The sequence below is a fragment of the Rhea pennata genome, chromosome 20 (genome assembly GCF_028389875.1).
Source record: "Rhea pennata isolate bPtePen1 chromosome 20, bPtePen1.pri, whole genome shotgun sequence".
In the NCBI taxonomy this organism is placed as follows: Eukaryota; Metazoa; Chordata; class Aves; order Rheiformes; family Rheidae; genus Rhea; species Rhea pennata.
The window spans coordinates 5,895,969-5,918,313 of NC_084682.1; the positions used below are offsets into that span (position 1 = coordinate 5,895,969).

Here is a 22,345-nt window from a genome sequence, read left to right on the forward strand (position 1 = left end):
TTCCGTTGTGCTCCAGACCTGCTGGTTCTGAGCTCAGTGGGGTTACTGTGTGCAGTACCAGATGTGCTGCAATATCAAAGCACAGCTGGCAGGACTGAGGAAGCCCTCGCTCCTTACTGTTGTTATTCCATGGCAGTAATGTTCATCTTGCTAACAACCCATCCGGCAAAGGGCTCTGTCCCTAGCATCCTGTCTGCCCTAGGAGGATGCTGCTGGATCTGTTGGATGGGGTCTGAGATTTCTCAGAATTAGGAAGTCTTTGGAAACATTCAGTTTGCTCTAATTCCCTTGCTATGTCTCATCCAGGGAAGTTGCCCCTTCAAGGGGAGCAGCAGTTTTGCATTGACAGAGCAGCTCCGTTCTGCACAGCTACTAAGTCTGAGGGGTCTGTTCATTGCAGCCCGTGTTTGTGAGAGTGCTGCAGCGAGCAGTGCCCAGGCAGAGGGTAGCCCTGCTGCTGGGCAGGACCGGTTATTGAAAGGCATCCATGAAATATGGATAAGAAAAAGCCATTTCTGTCTTTATAAATAGAGCCTATTACTGCCCTGAAAGTCTGTTGGGGAAGCCCAGCAGAATTGCCCATGTGGGTTACCAGAAGTGGCTTGCTAATCCAGTCTGTAGCGTGCTGATATCACAAGATCTGCATCTCTTGGGGGAAGGTAGAGGAAATTGCTATGGAGGCCCCTGAGGTTGCCTGCCCTGGCTCTGCATGCCTTACTCGCTGCAGATTTTGGCTCTCCCTTGCTCCCGGTGTGGGCGCACTAGTACAGTATCACTGATAACTGGAGCTGGCAGTTGCTTTGAGACCGGTTTTTACTGGGTCTAGTTGTGGCTTTTTGGAGCTTAGGAGTAAGGAGGAACAAAGTGAGTTCAGCAGAAGAGGCAATGGGACAGGAGAACTTCTCTGTCACTAGTTTACAGGGTTTTAATACCTTATTGGTTATAAAGTTGCCTTCATGGGGTACAGGCTGAGGAATCTCTTGGGAGGGCTGTTGTGGGCAATCACGTCACAGTCATTTTCATGATTTAACCATATTCTTCTTTACAACTGGTTCAGTTTTTGACCCTTCTTCTCTTGGAAGATTGCTAAGGATCTAGCAGTGCTCTGATAAGTAACCTCAGCTAATTCCCATAGTGATGCCGAATGAAGAGCAGGATAAATATGTCAGATTTCCTTGGGTGCTTGGGAGTGCTGAGGCCTTTGGCGTTGACAGGGCACCCCATCCCCAGCCGTGGCACGGCAGCCGTTGGCTGCTCCGTGCTGATGAGTGGTAGTAGCACTGTGTCTGCAGGAACCAGCTGCGGCGTTGACAGTGCCAGCAGCTAGATGAGGCCAGTTGTTAGCCTGCAGGGGACTGCGTGTCCCTTTCCCATGGGCAATGTGGGGCTCTAAGTGATGAGATTGGAGAGCTCAACCACAGTGCTGGGGGGATGGGGCTCAGTGCTTTGAGGTCCTATTCTGCTGGGTGCACAGCGCCAATGTAGGAGCCCAGGGCCCAGGCGCTGTGCCTTTGGAGGAAGCACGCTCTGGCCAGTGTTCAATGCACTGGAATTGCCACATCCGCAATGTGGCACCAGTGTGTGCAGTTTGCTACAGCCTGGGTTTCTCGGGAGTCCCATGGGCTGCGCCTGGTCCAAGTGAGCTGCTGGCCTCCTGGCACCCTTCCCAGATTGGTAGAAGTCAGTAGAAAAAAATAGTTGGTCAGAAATGACTCATAAAGGCCGTGTTTTCCTGCCAAAGGAATGCTGCCTGTCAGTTATAGAGCAATCCCTCACTACCCTCTCTAAGGAAGGCTTCAGCCGTCTCCCTCACACCGCCTGCACCTTCACTCCACAGGCAGTGATTCCCTGCAGCTCTTGGATGGGCAACTGCAACCCTGAGAGCTGAGGGGGACCCCTGTGCCCCAGGACCACGGGACACTGGGTGAGCTGAGCTGACTGACCGCTCCTCAGCCCGGGGCATAGCCTGCGCTCTACAGACTCTCTCTCTGTCTGCAGGATGGAGACTTTCCCTGCGGTGGCTGAGGAGGTCCTGAGGGAGTTCCAGGTCCTGCTGCAGCACAGCCCCCCTCCCATCGGAAGCACCCGCATGCTCCAGCTTGTGGCAATCAACATGTTTGCAGTGCACAACTCCCAGCCCAAAGGTACCACGTGCTACTTCAGGGGAACCGGGCTGGGGATTAGCTGTTCTTTGTATGGTTGAGTTGTTCGTGGAGAAGGGTGGGGGGACTTACGGAGCCGAAGACTGGGTAAGCAGAACCGTGGTTGGATGTCTGAGGGTATCTGTGTGCTCGTGGACAGCAAAAGGGCTCTGGCCTGTTAGAGGGATGTTGGCTGGGCCTCAGTGGTGTTGGGTGAGGTGTGTGACACTGAGGAGTGAGGAGGCATCACATCTCCCTGGAGCCTGAGTCATCACACGCAGAACGAAGGCAGTGGTTTATGGTTCTGTCTTCCTCGTGTTTAGCTCCGGCCCTGTTCAGTGCCCGGGCTGGGAGCATCCTGGAGGCCTTGTCTGTTGGGACGGTGGTGGTGTCTGGGGCTGCCTGTGCCCGTGCTGAGCCGTTGCAGGCAGCTGAGTGATGTGATGGCAGGTGCTGCTCTGAAAAGCTGGGCTGCAGGCTATGCCCTGTATTAAGGCACCTAGAAAGCAAAGCAGGTGTAGTGTTTTGATCAACAGGGATGCCACCAAAACAGGATCTCTTGAAATTGTTCTTGCGGGGCATCCCCCCTGCATCCCCCCTCAGAGGAGCACAGGGGCAGGTGCCCAGCTCTCCCTGAGCTGCTCCTTTGGTAGGCGGTGTGCAGTTTGGAAGCAGAGATGGGGCTGCACTCCCTGTTTGGGAGGAAGCAGCGTTTAGCATGCCAATTGCTTAGGATTTAAATCCTAAAGATGGAGGCCTCTGCCTGGCTGAGGGATTTCAGTCAAAGCCACCACATGGGCAATCAGACTGTGCCCTTGAAGAGCTGCTGCTGGAAGATTTCTCCCTTGTGAGCCAGTTGGCTACTTGTCAGAGCGGCGGTTAGCGGCCGAGGTCAGCTGACGGAGCACACTGGCGTCAGCCGGAGGGGCTGGAAGTGCAGCTCCCCGCGCTCTGGTGCCGGCTGCCCTGCCTGCCTCGCCGGCACCTTCCTCTCGCCCGGAGGATGCTCTGTGCGAGCTGTAAGTCCCATTAGCAAGGCAGCCTTACCCTCCTTCCTGTTAGGTGCCAACTAGCAACAGTGTGTTTATCTTTGAGCTGGAAAGTACTTTACGATTATGAGCAAATGCCTCTGCGCAGCCCCCCGGTACGTATATTAATAGCTGTGTCTGTGCTGCAGACAGGAGGGGGTGGTAAAGAGAGGAAGAGATTTGTCTAGGCCATGCAGCAAGCCCCAGTGGCAGAGCTGGAAGCAATCCCAGCTCTCAGACCACTGGACTCTGCTTTTCCATCCGTAACCGAGTTGTTGGATGCATGTGAGTGACAGAAAGGGAGTGCTTTTTATCTCCTGTGAAAAATAAGTATTCCTGGAGTTTCCTGTCTCCTGTGTGAATAGCTGCCAGTTGCTCCCAGCTCTCAGATCTCAAGAGAAAGCAAAACCGTTCCTGCTGGGGACCTGCTGCCTGCGCGCAGAGCAGGTGGCGGTGAAATGCTTTCAGGCTGGATGGCACTGTGTTTGCCATCTGATGATGCCTAGCGCCCTGAAGGGATTTCTCTGGGGGCTTCTTGCTCTGGTGACCCCGTAATATTACTTAGGATTTGCTTTGCCAGCGATATCCTGTTGTCAGTGAAATGCCTGGTTGGTCTCAGTGCTGAGTGCTGGGCAAAGCCCAGGCTGGGCTCGATGCAGACAGTGTGGTATCAAGAGGTGATGGGAGCTGGGTGCAGAGGAGAAAAGCAAAGGGCCTGGAGCTGAAAAATCAAGTGAGATGTTCGCTAAATTATTACCAAGTGCCCAGCGCAGAGGTGTTGGCTCCTTCCCCAGTGTGTGGGCTGCTGTGGGCAGAGGACTGAGTGGAGCGTGCTGCAGACGCGGCTGTCGGGAAGGTGCATGTTTCCATTTCCCAGCACATGAGTCACCTTTCTGGGTCGCAGTAGCATGGGCAGCGGCAGCAGTGGGCGTGCGGGGGCCGAGCAGCGCCTGCGGGCACGGGGGAGGCTTGGAGGCACAGGGCAAGCGTGTGGGGAGCAGTTCTGCCCTGCTGGTGTCCGAACTGCCCGGCAGGCTTAACTGGAAGCTGCAGGCAGGGGTTGGTGTAGCTGGAGCTTGGCTACGTGAGCTCTGAGCAGCTGGCTCTGACTTTTAAGTTGGTCCCATGCCCTCCAGAGATCCCCTCCTGCTGCAGTCCTCCTACAGCTATGGGATCAGAGCATGCTTGTGCCCTTCCTGTTGTGTGTGTCTGTCTGACCTTTGGCTGCAAACTCCCAACAGCAGGAGGAGATCCGTGGGTTTGCAGGCGGAGAGGGAGGCTTGTCTGAGAACCTCTTTTCCCAGCTGTCCGGGGGAAGTTGATCTCTGGAGGTTGCTCCCTCCCTTTTCTCCCAGGTGTCTGGAGACCTGGCTACTCCTGGGAAGCTTTCAGACTTGCTTACTTGCCCAATGTCTGCTGTCTAATGACTTTCTTGTGCTAGGATCCAGCGGTGTGAGCGCTTGTGGGGTGGTGTCGCAAGCAGAACAATTTTGAATTGGGGAATTTCTACATAATTTATTGCCAGTTAACACAACCTTCTAATCACTGAGCTGGGTATTGAGAAAAAGAGAACATAAATAATCAAACACTTAAGTAAACACCCTTCCTCCCCTTCCCGAGGCTCAGCTTAAGCCAAACACCTATCCTACCCCCTTCCTAGTCTCATCTTTCCTTGTTTTCACTGCAGATTACACTTGATGTGTCCCAATTCCTTTGGTGAGGCAACGGGCGGTACAGGAGGTTGGGGTCACGTGTATTAATGGTTTCTGTCTGCCGCTCCTTGTTTCCTGCATGTTTTCCTTTGCTCCAGTGTGGGTTGCCCCCGGGCCGCGGTCCCTCCGAGCTCCCCTGCTCTTGCCATCGGTTGCCTCTTTCTGAGCGGGAGTCCAGCTGCAGCCCTCGGCTACCTAAGCCAGCGTGTGCCCAGGGAGGCAGAGTGGGTGCTCTGCGCGGCTGGGACGTACAGCTGCTGGAGCTTTCCATCACGGGCTAGTTGTGACTACCAGGGTTCTGGCTGGGGCAGGACCTTTGTGGGGTGGCCCTTTTAACAGTTTGGTAGCCATCTGCACAATCAACTTGCAGAGGAGTTTGGATCCCTTTATCCCAACCACAAACACTCCAAGAATTTTTTTTTTAATTCTGTAATTTGGGGAAATAAAACTCTGGTTTCTGAAAAGACTAATTGAAGCTGTGCTTGCGGCAGGGGCATCTCGGTGAGGGGAGAGAGAGAGACCCCCTCCCAGCCCATCTGTGCCCAATTTACTCCAATCTGGCCTCTCTGAGGCTTTTTTCTTTCTCTCTCTCTTTAATAATTTGTTTTATAATTCCTGGAATCAAACCCATCTCAGACACACTGTTTTATTTTACTGTATTATTGGATTATACTTCCTATAAATCACTGGATGTTATTCATAGGCCACCACCAGAATAACTTCCCCTCTCCCCCCGACGGGCCTGCATTCCTAACAAGCGCGCCCCGAAGTGGGGGTGCAGCACGGGGCACCCTAGAGACACTTCCCGGAAATCCCAGCAAATTTGCCTGGCTGTGGGTGTGAAGCATCAGGCTGCAGCACCTGGATGCCTTCTGGCACTCGAGGTCCTGTCGCGCTGGGCTGTGTGGAGTTTGTTAGGAGGTCGGGCTTAGGTGGAAGCGGAGAGGGGAGGGGGGCTGCCATATGTGCATCCTCAGCACATGGAGAGGATGGAGTGCATCCCCTGGGGCTGAGCAGCGTCGGGGCACGGAGGCACGGGGAAGTTCTGGCCGAGCAAGCGGCTCAGGCTGAGCAGTGAGCAAGTGGCCTGTGCTTCATCCAGAAGGCTAGTTCAGCAGGGCAAGGTGACCAGCCTGTGTGGCTTCCCCTCTGGCAAACGCTGATGAATGAGGAGAGAAACCTGCTGCTCCAGCGTCAGTCCTGCTGCTGAAGCACACGTTGGGTTTGAGAAGGGTTCGTGCAGGCAGGCAGGGTCCGGCTGGGCATTGGTTTGCGGCTCTCCTGGGTCTGTCTGCACAAGTGGAATGAGCTCTGGTTTTCTGCGCTGGAGAGGGCTGGCTAGGAAACCTCAAAGGCTTGTGAAGCTAGGGGTGGTTCAGCCCCACTCCCTGCTGCTGTTACAGAGCAGTGTCTGTCCCCTTTGGTTCATATGCCACTTGGCACAGAGATCCTCTGCCAGGCTCACAGAGATTCTGTGCTAGGGACAAGTCTCCTCTGACTGTAGCTTTGGCAAGGGTTTGCCAACATGAGCAGTCCTGCTTGTTCTTGGAAGACTTGCCCCAGCTTCTGAGAGGCTGATCTTGCCCAAGTCTCCTTGATAGACGTGACAAGGGTTCCTCAGGTTAGTGCAAGTCAACAGCAGCTCCTAAGCAAGTAGAGGGTTTTCTTCCTCCTCTTGCCATATATGATCAGCATCCCTGCCTGGCTAGAAGGAACTGCTGAACCCAAAGATCCCCTACACGTGGAGCCAATGGCCTGCTCCACAGGCACCCTGCCGCTATGCAGGGCTCTGCTCTGAGTGGGGTGCGCTTCACTGCTGACCGCAGCTGCTCTGACTTGCAAGCTAAAGTGCAAACCCTTAAAATATCCCCAGAGACATTGCGAAGACTGGTGGTGTCTGCCCTTGGTGGCAGAACTCGGCCTCTTCTCTGACCATCTCTGCGTTGCTTTTTTGATTTCCCACACGGGACCGGGCTTTGCTCAAAGAGCTAACCACAGTATCAGAAAAAGACTCGACTGAAAGTATTTTCTACTTTTCTGATGCGGCCACATCTCAATGGCTTCTCATGAGGCCGTTAACCACATCTTGCATGTTGGAGCAGACAAAAGGTGCTGGGAGTTGAACCCAAGAGAGTCCGGTGCAGTTGAGTGAGTTTAAAAATAAAGCAGTGTTGTGGACTGCTGCCTTGGTTTGGTGGAGTTTTAAAATTAGGTTCAAAACAAAGTCTAATAAGCCTCAGGCTCTAGATAGCAGAAGCAGCAACTTGATCTTCCCATGTTTGCAGAGCTGAGCTGAGTCCTTTTCTCCTAATTTGCCTCCTTGCGTGGTAAAGTATGTGCTTCTCTTGAGTCCAGCTGGCTCCCTGGAGCAGGCAGTTCCACAGTTTGCAGCAGCTCTGGGCACAGCAGCTGCGAAATAGATGAAGAGGTCCTATCAAAGGGCTGTGTCTTGGGGAGGCTGAACTCCTGCAGTCATGTGCCCCACAGGAGAGAGCAGCCTGAGGGACTTGGGTTTGTAATGCAAACGCAGCCCAGCCGGGTAGGTGCAGTGGGGCTGGAGCTGAGTGGTTTTGTAACTGGCTGAGCGGTGCTGCGGCTCCGGTTGTAGCGTAGCGAATGTGGACTGAGTTGTCTATATAGAGATCGCCAGCATGCACCTGGCAGTCACCATGTGCTATTTCCTTGCAAGGCTCTGCAGTACTGTCTTTAGCAGAGCGTTGTTAAGACAAATAATACTTTTCCGAGGCCTTATGTTTGGAGAAACTAGTTGTTACGTTCATCCTTCCCTTCCCTTCCAGTTGCTGCTCTTCCCAGCTGCATTGGGGTGGAAGTTTTTAAGTGGCAGTAAGCCTGGAGGCCTGCTCTGTGACAAGTAGGTCTCCATGTCGTCCATCCTTCTCTTTGTGGTGTGCTTTGCATGGGTTGTATGGTTGTCCACTCTCTAGAGCGAGCAGTTACTGATGTGTCATTGCCTGTGCAAAGCGTCTGCTTTTGTACCTAGACCATCCCTGGCCTCAGCAGGAGGTTGTGACTCTCTGTGCCCAGGCGCAGCGCAAACCCTTGTTGTGGGAGCCGGACAAAAGGGTAGAAACAGAGCACAACTCTGTGACACCTGCATTGCTCGTCTCGGGAATCGCACAGCCCGCGCTGCTGCTTCCAGTGCCCGGCCATGCCGGGCTCTTCCTAACGCTGGGCCTGCTGAGGGACACGCACAGGGCCAGGGGTGGCAGCTGACCCTCCGGATTTGGGAGTGCTGGAGGTTGGCATCGAAGCTGGGAACTGCCGGCGCCTTCCCTTTCAGGGAAGGAAGCTGTCTCAGACTTGAGACACATCAGCAAAGTTCAGGTAAAATGCTTTGGCCCAGACGTGTCTTCAGAGTCTCTCTCTTGGGCTCTTGAGGCTGGTGGCAGCAATGTTTAGACCAGAGTCTTCCTTTGCTTATTCCCCTCTGTTTCCTGTTTAAAAGGCAGATTGTCACATATTTGGGGATTTATTTACCGTAATTGGAGTTATTTTCCTGGCTGCTGGCTTCTGCCCTCTGATGCAAGACTCCTTAGTGAAACGTGTGTCCAGAAAGCCATGTGACTTTTTTCCCCTTGCCACAAGTGCCAGCAGGAGATGCAATAGTCAACGCGCTGCAGGGAATTTCCACTTGCAGTTCAGGTTTCTGAAATCTAGACGTTGGCTTCAGAGGCAAGAGATCGAGCAGGGCTTTGTGGCAGGGAAGGGAAAGATTTCCAGTGAAATTGAGTGCTCGCTGGTGTGTCAGACTCTCCAGTCCTCCCCTCCAGCTGAAGTGCAGCAAAAGTCCCCGTTGAGCAGTGTTAGATGAACTCGCTGGAGGCTTCTGCCCAGCCTGCCTGTCACATGAGCACGTCCTTACGTCTGCCCTTGAAGCCGTTCCACCGCATACGGGGTGATACTGAGATACCATTTCAGGGCAACAAATAGAGGGAAACGATTCGTAGTCACCAGGCTAGAGTCTGCTTTGCAGCCAAGCTTCTGCAGCCTGGGCAGCAAGTCGGGACAGAGCCTGACAGGCGAGCTCTCCTGCGGAGGGTCTCATGCTGCAGTGCCACCGAGCTCTGCGCACGCTGAAACAAAACCACCGTTTCAGCAAGTATCGAGAAACAGCGTCGCAGTGCGAAATGAAAGGCAGGAAATGGAGTGCTGGCGCCCGGTGTCCATCAGTCCTCCCGCCGCGGCTGCGCCCGGGCTCTGCCTCCCCCGCCGCGGGCGGCCGCGTGGCGCCCGAGCGTGCCAGGTAGCGCGAGCGAGGTTGCACCAGGTGCAGCGGCTTTGGCGGAGCTTTAGATGTTTGCACTGCGACAGGAAATCCTCTCGCTTTTACAGAAACGTTTCTGACTCTCTTTTCTCTTTAATGTGCGTTGCACCTTTGATTTCCTTGTGCTTCTATGCCACACTGAGTCAATTACTGTACTTCTGTTTAATTCTCTGGGAGAACATGGTATAATTAAGCTAATTACGGTGCTTTGTGAAGCTGTGAAACTCTTGATGGAGCTTGCGGGGCTGTTTTATAGCCTGCCAGGCGGGGGCAAGGAGGGCCGCGCGCCCGGTGCCCGGTGCGGCCTGCCGTCTCGGGGAGGTCGCGCTGCCCCGTGGCCGAGCGAGCGCCGCGGGCCTGCGCCCGCCTTCGCGGCTCGGGGTCCTCGCCAGCTCCCTCCTGCCCCGCGCCCGCTCGCAGGCAGCGGCCCCGCGCCGTGTCGGGTGCCCGGCTCCAGCGGGCTTTGGCTGGCCGAGAGCAGGCTCGCGTTTAACGCCGGCGGATGGGGCTCGTCGCGGCCGTGGTTAACGTGACCGCGGGGAGCAGGCGCCGGGTGCCAAGCGCGCGTCGGGGACGGCGTGAACCCCGCAGAGCGAGGCGCGGGGAGCCGAGGGCCGCCAGGAGCTGGCGCGGGGCGGGGGCCCCGGCGGCGCGATGCCGCCCCGGCGGCGCGATGCCGCCCCGGGCGCTGGCGCCTTTAAAAGCAGACGAGGCGGAAGTGATGCTCTCGGGCCCATCTGCGCGCGGGGCTGCGCGCGGAGCGAGCGCGAGACGCGCCGCAGCTGGTGCGAGGCCCTGGCAGCGCGAGGAGCTGCTGTCTGTTGGGGTTTACTGCTGTCTACGTTGAAACATGGCTTGGGAGGGGGTTAGTGGCCCGGTGCCAGTCCCAGTTAGCCTGGCCTTCTCGTTCCTCTCTCCTCCTCCCGCTCTCTCCATGCTTTAAAGTCACATTTCCAGGCCAGACATAGAATTAATCTCTGGGCACTTCACATTGCTGGCAGCGCAAAGCAGGATGTGGGATCTTTTTTTCTCTCTCTCTGCGTCTTGGCTGACTTTTTTACCTCTCGAAGAATTTGGAAGGGCCGTGAGATTCCCCCCGCCCCCCCTCGCCTCAGTGCCGTGCAGTTTTTCAGCACGCTGATCACCCTGCTGTGGCTTCACCCTAATAGATTTCATATGCTGACACAGTTGACATCAGTACCAAACTATTTTACATGTGATCTGGTGTATTTCCTGAGGAAATCTGCAAGATATTTATTAAGAACTAATAAAATAAACCTCTCCATGAGCTTTTAGGTAGTTTTCAATTTTTCATGTCTCTCTCGTTTCCTCTTATCAATGAGTTTCTATTTTCTCCCTCCTCTCCGACCATTGCAAAAAGGAAACAAAAATAAATGTTTTAAACCGTTCCTGAATGGACACTGGGAATATTTCTGTAGTGATGTATTAGCAAAGTCGTATTTTTAGTGCTGTATTGTCAGGACTAAAAATATCCTGCTGCAGTGCATCCTTTTTATAGGTCTTTGTGTGTGTGTGTGTGTGCGCGCACGCGCGTGCGTGTGTGCATTGAATGTTGTACAAGTTTGCACCAGTGTGCAAAGGTCTGCCTTTGTACTGCTGCAGCCTCGCCTCCCATCGCAGCTGCACTCCATTAGGCCTTGAAAATTAAAGTAATCCCGGTTTAAGAAAGAAAAATTAATCAATCTCGCAGAGCCGCGTTTCCCCAGCTGAGCCTGGATACCTGCGTGGCAGCCCGGGCTTGAGAGACTCCAGCAGCCCCGGCCGCGCTCTCGCCGCGCTCTCGCCGCGCGGGGTGTTCCCCGCCGGCGGGGCGCGCGCGCCGGCCGCCTTGCAGAGCGGCGGGGGCGACGGCGGCTCGCTGGGCGGGAGGGCCTGGCCGTGGGCTGCAGCCACCTATTGGGTTCCTGCTCGTTTTTCAAGCTCGGGAAGCCCTTCGGGGCCGCGCCGCGCTGGCTAGCAGGAACGCGCGCGTAGCCGGGAGCAGGCGCTCGGAGCCTGGATACTTCGCGTTTGCGGAGGAATTTTCTGCGTTTCTGCTGTTTTGGCCTCTGGTTCCGTCTCCTTCAATTAACTGTGTTTGCAACGGGGAGAAGCGAAGGTCAGGACTGGGCTGAGACGTTGCCGTCCCTCTTTCCGCAGCAAGCACGGGGGACCCCTGCTCCGAGGGCCTGCCCCCCGGCAGCGATCCTGCGGGGAACAGGGCTCGTGGCCGTTCCCGGGTGCAGTTTGGACACCGCTTCCCGTCCCCGGGGCCTCGGCAGAGCGCTGCGGCCGGCGCCCCGGCCCCGAGGACGGCCTTGCGTCGCGGGGGCCGGGGCAGCTCGCGGCGGGCCCGGGGGCGCCGGGCGTTTCGCGGGCTGGGGCGTCTCACGGCCCCGGGGCGCCGGCGCTCCCCCCGCTCGCAGCCCTCCAGCGGCTCGTCTCCTCTGAGTCACTCGCCGGCTCTGCTCGCGGGTGCCGGGCTTTGCTGTCTGCTGCTGTCTGGAGAGCTGCAGCTTGCAGCTTCCTGTAGAGCAGTTCAGCGAAAGCAGTAATTAGGGCCCGTAAAAATTTATTTTATTAGCAAGAAGTGTTGGTGGGTAATTGGCCATAATTTGAACCCAGCCAGATTGGAGATTAATAAAAAATCACAGAGATCTTTTTACCAGAAACTCTAGGGCTGTTAGCTGCAAGCCCTTCCAGGGGCGGGTGGGACGGGATGGCTGCTGCCGCGGAGAGCGCGGCCGTCTGCGAGCGCCTCGGCTGTACCCGTCCTTGAGGGTGTTTGACACTGGCATTGGAAGAAAGGAAACCTTGTTTTCCAAGAACTCTGCTCTTTCTCAGCTTGATAAGCATTTAAAATAAAAGCTGCACAATTGGAATTGGCAGAGCATCTTCATTCTTTTGTCTGTCTGTTTATTTTTTTCCCCTCGTCCCTCGACATGTGTGCTACAGCCCACGGTTACTACACCCCGAAGAACCACAGGCCCGGAGCTGTGCAGCCTCGCGCCAGGCTCTGCCCACCCCCAGCCTGGCTCTTTGAAGCCTGGCAAAGCCGCAGAGATCCGGCTCCGCTCCCGGCTGGGCTTCGACCCCGGCCGCCTCGCGGCGGTGTGGGGCTCTTAGGTGATTTCCAAATGTACTTTTGCAGCCTCTTTCTGCCCCCCCCCCCCAGCTTGGAGGGCAGCAAAACCAGGGCTTTGCCTGGATCTCGGAGCAGCGGTTTTGGACCCAGGCTGCGACTGCGTTTCATGGACCCAATCATGTTGGTATTTATAGACTTCGTTAGAATAGTTTGAATGCGGCCAGCAGCTTAGTGTGGCGCGGGAACGGTTTGACGGTGGTGTGTCTCGGATGATGTCTGCATCCTGTGCGTTCATCGCGATGGCTGGTGTCAGCGATTGGAGAATTAACCGATCCACTCAGTGAGTAAGGAAGAGCCGAGCCCCTGCACACATGTCACGCTAGGTTAATGCTGGTTGAATCAGACCGGGGAGTTACTTCAGGTTACTAGTCCTGGTTGTTGCTGGGTGTAAGGGAGCGGGGTGTTACTTCAGGTTAGTAGTGCTTGTTTTTGCTTGGCAGCCTGGGCTGGAACCTGGTGTAACTGTTTCCCAAAGAATATTTTTGGTTTTAAAACTGAAGGTCAGCAGTTCGCAAGTGCTGCGCTTGCAGCCAACTCTGTGGTTCGCCTTGTGCCACTGGGCCAGCAGCACTTGAAATCCTGATCGATTGATCTGCAACAATATGAAACCACGAACGGTGACTGCCAGATAAAACTCCCCGTCTCGCCCCGTTTTCCCCACCCAAAGTGTCTTTCTGCCCATATCCCCTTTCTTGCTGCCTGTCTCCCTCCCTCCCTTTCGGCTGTGTATTGGACTTTTTGTCTATCTTTTTCCATCTCTCTGTCTCTTTTCATAACAGTTTTTAATAATGTTTTAGTTAGTTCCAGCCTTTTCCCTCAATGGATCCCATTGGAAAATGCATTTGAAAGGAAACAGTTATACACTTCCCTTCCTTTGAAACTCTGTTGGCACCTTTTCCAGTGCAGTAAACCATACAACATGGATTTTCAAAGTTTCCAAACACAGACATGCTGGCGTTAAATTTATGAAAAAATATTTTATTCGGCTGTATAGTAACTATGAGTCTCTGAGCTGCTGGTCACAGTGAAATCGAAGCTCGCTTTGAAACTACAACAGGTTTTCAAATCTCTGCAGGAAATGTAGCAGCGCTGGCTGTAGGGGAGCGTGCAGCTCCCTCGCACCGCGGGCTTTCCCGGTAGGAGGCGTAGCGGGAAGGAAAAGGGGAGCTGGGGCTCCTGGGGCAGGTCCCAGCACGCTCAGGTGCTGCCTTTCCCTGCAGACGGCGGTGTTGGGAATGGTGCAGCAACAGTAGCTGTGGGGAACTTCGCAGTCATGCCAATCCCATCGCAAATCACTGGAGAAAAGAAGAATTTGGCATAAAACCATCAAGCCCTGTGCTTGTTACTGAACGCAGAAGGTTAATGCTTTTTAGTTGCTCCAGGCTGAGTCCCATGGCAGAGGGGCTCAAGTAATCCGTGCGAGTGAGTGCACGCTGCAGGCTGTGCAGCGTTTTGGGACCTGAGGCTCCAGCTAGATGTAAGCTGTTGGAGCACTGAGATCATATTTTCTAATATTGGGGCTCGGATGTTAAACTTCCTGAAATAGTTTTGCTGTGTGCTATGGGTTTGTGCCTGTGGTTTCAGCCCTTCCAGTAGGGAATTGCTTACTCGACACCTGAGAACCTTCTTTTGCATGGCACTGCTTGGAGCAGATTTTTTCCAAATTTCCAGAGGAGCAGAACACGGCCCCCATTCATTACCAGAGGTTGGATGGGTGAATCTGGCCGCATCCTTGGGTACCGGTGGGAGGGGTCGTTTCCAGGCAGAGGTGGCCTCAAAGCCAATGCTCAGCAAAATTTCCACGTGTTTGAGGTGTGCTATGATACAGATTAGGAGGCCTGCTGTGATAGACAAGATGGTGATGTGGCAAGAAGATCCTGGGCTCACTTTTCTTATTGTCCTTTGCTTGTAAAATTCCTTTTTCTTCATGTAGGAGTTTTCTTGAGAAGTCCCTGATTAAGCGTTATCATCATGATCAATGCCGTATGAAATGAAGGAAGAGCTAGGAGCTTAAGGTCCCAATAATTGGATAGTGTAAACTCACTGGCTTCTGTCTTAAAGCATCTCAGCTTTGGATATCTTTCTGCATAGGTGTCTCTAATGCATGCTGGTGGAGAACTGAGCTTGAAAATTACAGATTTTCTGTTTTTTTGAGTGCTCGCCTTGACCTGGAGTCCTAAAATCGTAGTCCCTGATGAGCTGCATTTGTTTGTATTCAAAGCAGAGCTCCCGTTAGCCACAGTTGTGGTTGCCCAGCATCTGTAAATCTAATTCTGTCTGCGTCTCTGTGGCCAACAGCAAGTGAGGGACAAGCAGATACTGACTATGTGAGTTAAATGTGGTTGAAGTGACTTCTGGATCCCTCTGGAAGCTCATGACCAAGGCAAAGACATAATCAAGTTTTCTAGCACTGAGCCACTCTTGAATCAGCAGAAGCTCCATTGCTTTCTGCAATCCTCAACCTCGTGGAGTATGTGCATGTTTCAACACATCAGAAAGAGGTCCTGCAGGAGGTCCTCTAGTTAGCAACACCATGAGACCATTCACTTTCCATGCCAACAAAAAAATGACATCTTGTGGGGTGAAAAAAGGTCGTTATGTTGTTAGGAACTGCCTTATAATATGCACGCAGGATGGAGTTAACTTGAATTTGCATAGGCAGCTCTAAATCTGGTGTTCCTAACCTTTGAATGCTTGATTTTTGCGTTCTTTTAGCATAATTTGTGTATGTGTAATTCCCATTGTTTTTGGAAAAGCGGGCTGCCCTGTCGAACTAGGCTGACCTCATCTAGGATCCTCAGCCTGCTGGCGCTTATATCTTGATTCACCGCGCAGGCTTCTGCCACTTGAGATAACATGTAAATGCTGAGCCTGTGGGGCTGTTATTCTTCATGTGCACCAAATGCTGGGAGAGAGCATCTTCGAGCTGTGCCAGCTAGTTTCATAGCTCCTTGCTGACAGCCTGGAGACCAGGCTGCAGTCTGGCTGCTATGATATCATCTCGCTTGTGCTGTTTTGGCCCCCTTTTCTATCTGTTTTTTCCCTCTGCACTGTCTCGCCTGGTTTGATTTCCTCTGCTCTCTTACATCGAAGCAGATTAACCAGCTGCTGCTTCAGTTCGAGTGGCATGGAAGAGCTGTCTGATAGGGAACGCTCATGTTTTCATAGGCCTTCCCCTTGGCAAAGTAGGGGTGGATTGAGATGGCAAAAAGGCACGCCCAGACCCTGCAGAGATCCCCTGCCAAATTTCTGGTTTCTGCTCCAAAGTATGAAGGTGCTAGGGATTTCACTGAAATGGTTGAAGAATTTTTAACTTGAGAAGAACAATATATTTCCCTAACCTCATTCTGGCAAATGGCTGAACCTTTCTAGATGAAATTTTCCCAATAAATTTAGCTCGAAGAAAGCTTTTGGCATGAAGGACTGCAGCCTAAATGGTTAAAATTTGGCAAAGTTGTTAGGAACTGAAAACAGGGTCTTATAATGGAAAGTGTTAGGTAAGCTGCTCTGTAGGCACGCTGTCTGGGCTGTGTGCCCCCCTCGCAGCAGTGTCTCCACGTTGGGGGTGACAGCCCGTTGCTGTCACCAGGCCTAAGCAGGCTCCAGAGGTGGCTGGTGGGGATCTGGCACAGGGTTTGGGGAGGAAATTCAGGCGTGGAGATGCAGGATGAGGGCCGTGGGATTTACTGTCTCCCTGGAGGGAGAAAAGCTGGACAGGAGGCTGGGGTGGGGGGTAAGGGTTTCACTTTACTTTTTTCACTTTTTGGCATTTGCTTTGCAAACTGACACACTGACGTTCTGGTCCCTCAGGAAGCTGTAAAAAGAAGAGCAGCAAATGAGTGAATGTGTTGAAACGGAAGCTCCTCACTTTGCTGTTCCTGCCCCATCAAAGGCCGCTTTCTCCAAATGCGTGTGTCTGCAGGCACTTTCTCTCGCTAGCTTTTCCTCCAGGCATGAAGCCCTCGTGAATGTTTGCACCGGAGAAGGCATGTTCCAAGCTGTCCGCTCGTGTTTGCTGCCGGAGACATGCCCACCGCTAGCGCGGCAGAGGGGAAGGCTGCCTTTTATTTGCTGCGATTGTCCCAGTGCAGCTTCACTGCGGGGCTGGAGCAACTCTCTTGGGAAGGCCTGCTCACACCTCCTCCCTCGTTGTAAATCACATCTGACACGTGGAAGGCGAGTAGCAGCCTGCCGTGCCCGCTGCAGAGCGCTGCGGGGCTCACGGGCAGCGTGCTTCCCCCAGCGCGGGCGCTGAGGAGCCTGGTTCCTCACTGGCCCTTTTGTGGGGAGAATCTGGCTCTGCAGTTCCCTTATCCAGGGAAGGATGAGAGACCTGCACAGCCTGAGGATAGGCCATTGAGGGCTTTCTGCAGCAGTATCGGGCTGTGCCGTCTTGCCTTACGGCAGTGCACCTAATTTCTCTCTCTGTTTCCATCGTCTCTATTTTTTCCCCTTTTGGTGTACCCCTGCGGTATTCTCCTTTTTTCTGGATGCCTTCGGCATATACTGTGCCTTGCTTGCCTTTGGGCTATTTTGCCCTCGCAGCCGCTTCACTATCATCTTCCCCATGCCTCCTGTAGCAGTGTTCTCTCCTCAGCAAGAGACAGCTGGTGCCAGGCTGCTCCGGCGCTATGCGCATGCTGATGAGCTGACCTGCCAGCTCGGAGGGACATACTTTCATATTAGCTGCCCAGGAGTTATGTACATTTGGATTTGCCAGCCTTTTGGCTGCCAGACGGGTCAGGTATGTGTTGCTGTCAGTCGCTGGCAGGCAGAACCAGCAGCTCCAGGGACAGAGCCTCGAGGCTAGCGAAGATTTCGCTGTGCTTGTGTCGTAAGTCCTAGTGTCGGCTTCCCTGCTTAAAGCAGGTCTGATGAATGCGCTGTTGAAAAATACCAGCTTCTTTGGCGGTTCTCCAGGCTTTGCCAGTGCGGATGAGAATATAGATGTGTTTGGCCCCAGCTGTGTTAGTTTGTCTGCCTGGAGCTGGCATGTCTTGGTGCGATCCTAGCTAGTGAAAGCTGTGATGCGCGTGGTCCCCTGGCCAGGCCCGGGCAGGAGGAACGTTTCTGACGCTATGTGAGATGATACATGTCCAGAACTGACGCCAGCAATCCTGCTGGGGCCTCGGGGTGCAGCTCAGGGTCCTGGCTCTGCCGGCTGGGTCAGGATCCCCACGCGTGGAGAGCTCTGAAGTGCTGCTCGGTGCAGGTGGAAATGGCTTCAATCTGTGTTTTGACTGATGGGTCTTTTCAGGAAATTTCTGAGAATAACATTTCTAAAAATGGCTGCTTCTTTCCACTGATATTTCCTGGAAAAGGCCGCAGTTAATTTTAAACCTCTATCCTTTTCCCTTTTCACAGTGGAAATGGCTCTGTGCTCGTCCTCAAGGCTGACGGGCAGTGGCGAGGGGCGGCGTGCCACTGCCCCGGCCTCCCCTCGCAGGCCTGGCAGGTCCTCGGGGGCAGCAGGGCTCTCGGGGTGCCTGGGCGCTCTCCAGGCACGTGTCCGTGTTCCCCGTAGAAGTGAATAACCGCGTCTGCCTGAGTCATTTCAAAATCATGTTCTTTGTCAGCGACTCCTGACCAGCCCTGAGTACGTAAGAAATCATTCCCGTGCCCGCTCCAGAGCTCTGCTCATCAGGGATCGCGAAGCGTCTGCTGAGCTGGTTATCACCCTCGAGGCGGGAGGATGCGGTCCTGCGCGCGCATCCCGGGCTGGGGGGCGAGCTGGCGGCAGCGGGCTGGCGCGGGCAGGCGGCCCCTCGGTGCCGGGGAGAGCGCAGCTTCCTCTGCGGCTCTCGGGCAGCCCCGCTGCTCCGGGTGGGAATATGTCATTAATTTTTATCCCTTCCCCTGTAAACCGTCGACCCTTTTTATGATGTCATGAGGGATTCCTTAATTTTGCAGCTGCTTCCTGGTTACGTCAGAGAAGAGCCTCCCGTCCTCGAGCCCGCCGCCGCGGTCCAGGACGGCTGGAAACAAATGAAGTGTTGAATATCTAATGGCTTCCACAGGGAGAGCTGCTCCCTCCTCCCCAGGCCCCCAGCATTCCTCACCTCCCCGGCCTCCCTCCCTGCCCCGCCGCGGACAACGGGGGGTTCCAGCACGGAGCAGAGGGAGCCGCGGGCTCCCGGGCGGCTCGGCAGCCTCGGGGGCACACGTGCACCGAGTTCCCGTGGGCCGGCGCGCGCCGGGGCCGGCCCGCCTCTGGGGGCAGAGGCTGCTCCGGGGAGATGGATCGGGGGCAGCCGGATTGATGCCGCCGTCTGAACGCGGCTTTGGGAAGGGGTTCAGCCCTCTCCGTGGCGGGGCGGCCCGGAGCCGCGGGGCTGTGTCTGCGGAGCCGGGGCCGGCTGTGGCGTTTGCTACCTGCAGGTTCGCAGTCGGGGAGCGTCTTCCCGGGAAAGCTGCTCCGGTGCTCTGCGCAGCTCGGGACGGGGACGGCGGATGCTCGCTGCTCCCAGGGGCTTTGCCCGGTAATGGCAGGGGCTGAGCGTGTGCCCACGCTTCCCAGGCTCTTTTGGGAGCAGACGTGTGACTCGCCGGCTCCTGGCAGGAGAGCTGGAAGTGCCCATGACTCACTGGTCCTCCGTGACCAGGGAAATGCCCTGCGGCTGCGAGTGTCCCAGTCCCATCCCCCCCCCCCCCCCCCCCGGCCTTTTGCCGGTTCGTATTCCCGGCGGTTAGCGCGTGGCCTCCCGCTTCGGCAGCCAGCTGCGGCGGCGGGGAGCCGGGTGCCGGCCGGCAGCGCCGCTCTCCTTGCCCGCTTCCTGCAGCCAGGCATGTTGCGGTGGGCTGCGGGAGCCCTGCCAGCGCTTTGTCTGGCCGCGGGTGACTCACGAGGAAAACGCTCTGTGTCTGAGCAATAAGAGAGCAAACAAATCGCCTCCAGGTGGTGTCAGCCTGGAGGTGACCAGCCTCTGCCTCCTCTCTCTTCTTGCCGGCCGGGTAGCAGCTGAATCAGTCGTCTTGTCTGTGCTGCCGAGCGGCTGACGCATCGGCCGGGGCGCCGTGGGCACGGCTCGCCGGGCTCCCGCGGCCCCTGGCCGGCCCGTTGTGTCGTCTCCTCCGGGCTCTCTCCGGAGAGCCGCTTGATCGCCTTGGCGTCTGCTCCTCCGCGGGGTCGCCGGGGAAGGCGGGTTCAGCGGCCGCTCCCCGGGAGCGGGGCAGGTCCCCACCGCCGCCGCCGCCGCTGCTCCGGGCTTCCCGGCCCCGTGCCCCAGCGTGGACACTGCCTCGCTGGAGCAGGCCGCTCGCCTGAGTCGAAGGAGTCTGGTCTCCTGCGAGACTCTGCTAACGCCTCCCGGCTGGTTTGATTTTAACTGCTGAAGATTCAGCACTCCTCGGGTTTTCTGTGTGCTGACCGGGCCGGACACGCAAGCGGGTTCGCTGCTCGCTCGTGAGCTCTGGGGCTGCCGCGGCTTTCTTCCGCCGGCTGGGAGCTCGCGCGTCCGGCCCTCCTGCCCCGGCCCCGCGAGCGCCGCCGCCGAGGCCGCGGCCCTGGTTAGCCCTCCCGGGGCTTCCTGCTGCACGTGGCGCTTGCGCCGTGGCGAGAGGCTTCCTCCAGCGACTCCCTGCGCGGGCGAGCGGCTGGCCCTCGCCTCGCCGGCTCTTTTCCCATTCCCATTTCCTGCGGCTGGTTGCGTTGCCCTAATAGAGGTTTGGCATTGCTGTTTTGCACACCCTAGTGGGAGAGGGGATGTGTTTATCACTTTTTCCTGGAGATTATCTGTTTAAGCACTCTCTGACAGTTACAATAACAAGGGCAGCGCGTTGTGTTTCCCAGCAAAAGGACACTCGCTGCTGAAAGATGTATAGCACTAATTAGAAATACATAACATCCGGCCACATGGCAGCCTTCTCCCGGCCGCTCCATTTCCTGAGCTCAGACGACTTTGACGACAGTTGGTTTATGTTTTCCATGAATATAATGTTCTCAGAGAAATACAAATTTCTCCCAGTTACAGAAGTCCCCGTTCGCTCCGTCTCTGTCTTCCCCCTCCCCGCGCACCCTTCCCCCCTCGAGCCAGGTAGATTAATGACTGCCGAAAGCTCGGGTAGGATCGCACTGCCGGGTGAGTCGGTGCGCGCACGGGGCGCAGCCGGGAGCCCAGGTGGGCGCCCCGCTCCACAAGCCCTCCGCAAAGGGAGCTGCCTCCCGGTGCCAAAACGCGGCTCCTCGCGCGGACCGATGCCCAGCCGGAGCGTTCCCCCTCTTCCCCGCGCGGGAGGAGGCGGGAGGACTCTTCTGCAGCTCGCAGCGCTTTTGCAACCTTCAGAAAAAACAGCCCCCCGGCGGTTCCTAGTTGCTTCGTGTCTGTGCTCGCTGCCCGACGCGCACGAGCTCCCGTTTTTCCCACCCCGGCCCCTCTCCCTGCTCTCGGCTCTCTGCTGCCGAGCAGATAGGCTGGGTGCCAGTTGGAGCTATCTGGGTCCGGTCGCCAGCTCGCAGCAAGCAGCAGCGACCGATGCGAGGATGTTTTCGCCGAGCTCCCTTTGCGCCGCGCTGGAGCGGGGCAGCTGCGCTGCTGGGCCCAGCGTAGGTTAGGTGCGCGGCTGGTTAGGTGTGCGAGAGGCAGGAAGGTGGAGCGTGCTCAGGGAAGTGCAATCTTAGAAGATTTTAGCTGCTAAAATTAATTCTTATTGAATATGGAAAAAATGCTGTATTTCAGATGTTTATAACTTGGCCAAGCATGGACAGATTTCTAGTAGGACAGGAAAACTCTCTGTTAAAGAGGTTATTCTGCAGCAAAATCTCAGAATCCCATTTCCAGGATTTGAAGTTACTAGATTAGCTCAAGGAAAAGGTTGTAAGTTTTTGGTTTTGTTTTTCTCTTTTTTTCTGGGTAAGCCACTACTTTGTTTCCTAGCCTTATTCTCACAAAGAGTCGAACTGTTTTGGCTAAAGATTCCCGGAAGAATTCAGGCTGAGACAGGCACCCAGCATGGAAAGTTCAGCCCTGATAGTTAATGTTTGAGCCAACTGGAAAAAGGGTCTTAGAGTGGCTAGTGTCAGGCAGGCTTAAAAACGTGGTGCTAGAAACCCTGCCTGCAAATCCGTCCTGCTGGCCGGCCCGGCAGCCGGACCCTAACATCCGCGGTGGGTTTGTTGTGGGCCGCAGGGCTCTCACTGATGATTCTGGTGTGGAAAGATGGATCTTCTAGATAAATCCAGCCCATTAAGTGTGGCGAAATGCAAATTAAACTGTTGTTTCAGTCTACAAAGCGTTTGAGGACATTCTGCTTGAAATACTCTGCCTGCTCCTTGCTGGCCCTGGGCTGTGTTGCATGTACCCTATAGTTTTGCTGGTGTTAGGGCTGCAGGTGACCGAGAAACAGATCCACCTTGAGAAAGGTCCCAGCCCTGGATGGCGGCGGGGCCTTCAGGCCAGCTCAGCCCCGTGGTCCGATCGCAGCACGGCTCCACGGGCAGCGTGTCGGTACGGCTGGGCGTCGCGCTGCGAGAGCCCCTCTGAGTCACTGCTGGCTGCAAACGCTGCGGGTCCCGAAGCCCTGACCTCAGGCGGCCGTTTAACACGCCGTTATGTAGGTAACGGTGCCGGCTGCACCCGTCCTCCTCCGCCCTGGCCCAGCAGCCTGGCTGGCGACCGCAGAGCCAACGGGGCCTCGAGTTCCCGCTAACCCTGATGTCTTGTTTGTCTGTGCCAGCTTGTCCCTAAGTTACACGAGCGCAGTTCAACTGTAGGGGACAGATAGGTTTCGTTTCTGCCCCCAAGAACAGCTTTTTCCACGGATGTTGTGTCTTGGTGCATCACTAGCAGCACAGACCATTGCTCAGCTCCCAGGTAGCAGAGGCCTCGCGGGCTCCAAAGCGGAGCAGATTGATTGCTCCAACATCCGTTTCAGCATGTTTTTACAAAGTTGTTTTCGCTTAGCCAGGGCAAGCTAAATCACGTTGTGCTGGGGACAAGGGACCTTGCTGTGGATGCGGAGAGGTGATTTTCTTAATGACCAGGATTCAAAACATTTCACAAGTTTCTGCCGAAGCACCCTTGGCTTCCTGAGTGCTT

The 22,345-nt window shown here is 55.5% G+C and overlaps 1 protein-coding gene across 3 annotated transcripts in view; it reads left to right on the forward strand.

Moving 5' to 3' along the window:
• SMG6 (SMG6 nonsense mediated mRNA decay factor) overlaps positions 1–22,345 on the forward strand; it is a 114,923-nt gene that overhangs the window by 28,667 nt on the left and 63,911 nt on the right. For all 3 annotated transcript variants that reach the window (XM_062592518.1, XM_062592519.1, XM_062592520.1), the window contains exon 10: positions 1,999–2,144. In XM_062592518.1, the coding sequence (XP_062448502.1) occupies positions 1,999–2,144 (146 nt within the window). The remainder of the gene's footprint in view (positions 1–1,998; positions 2,145–22,345) is intronic.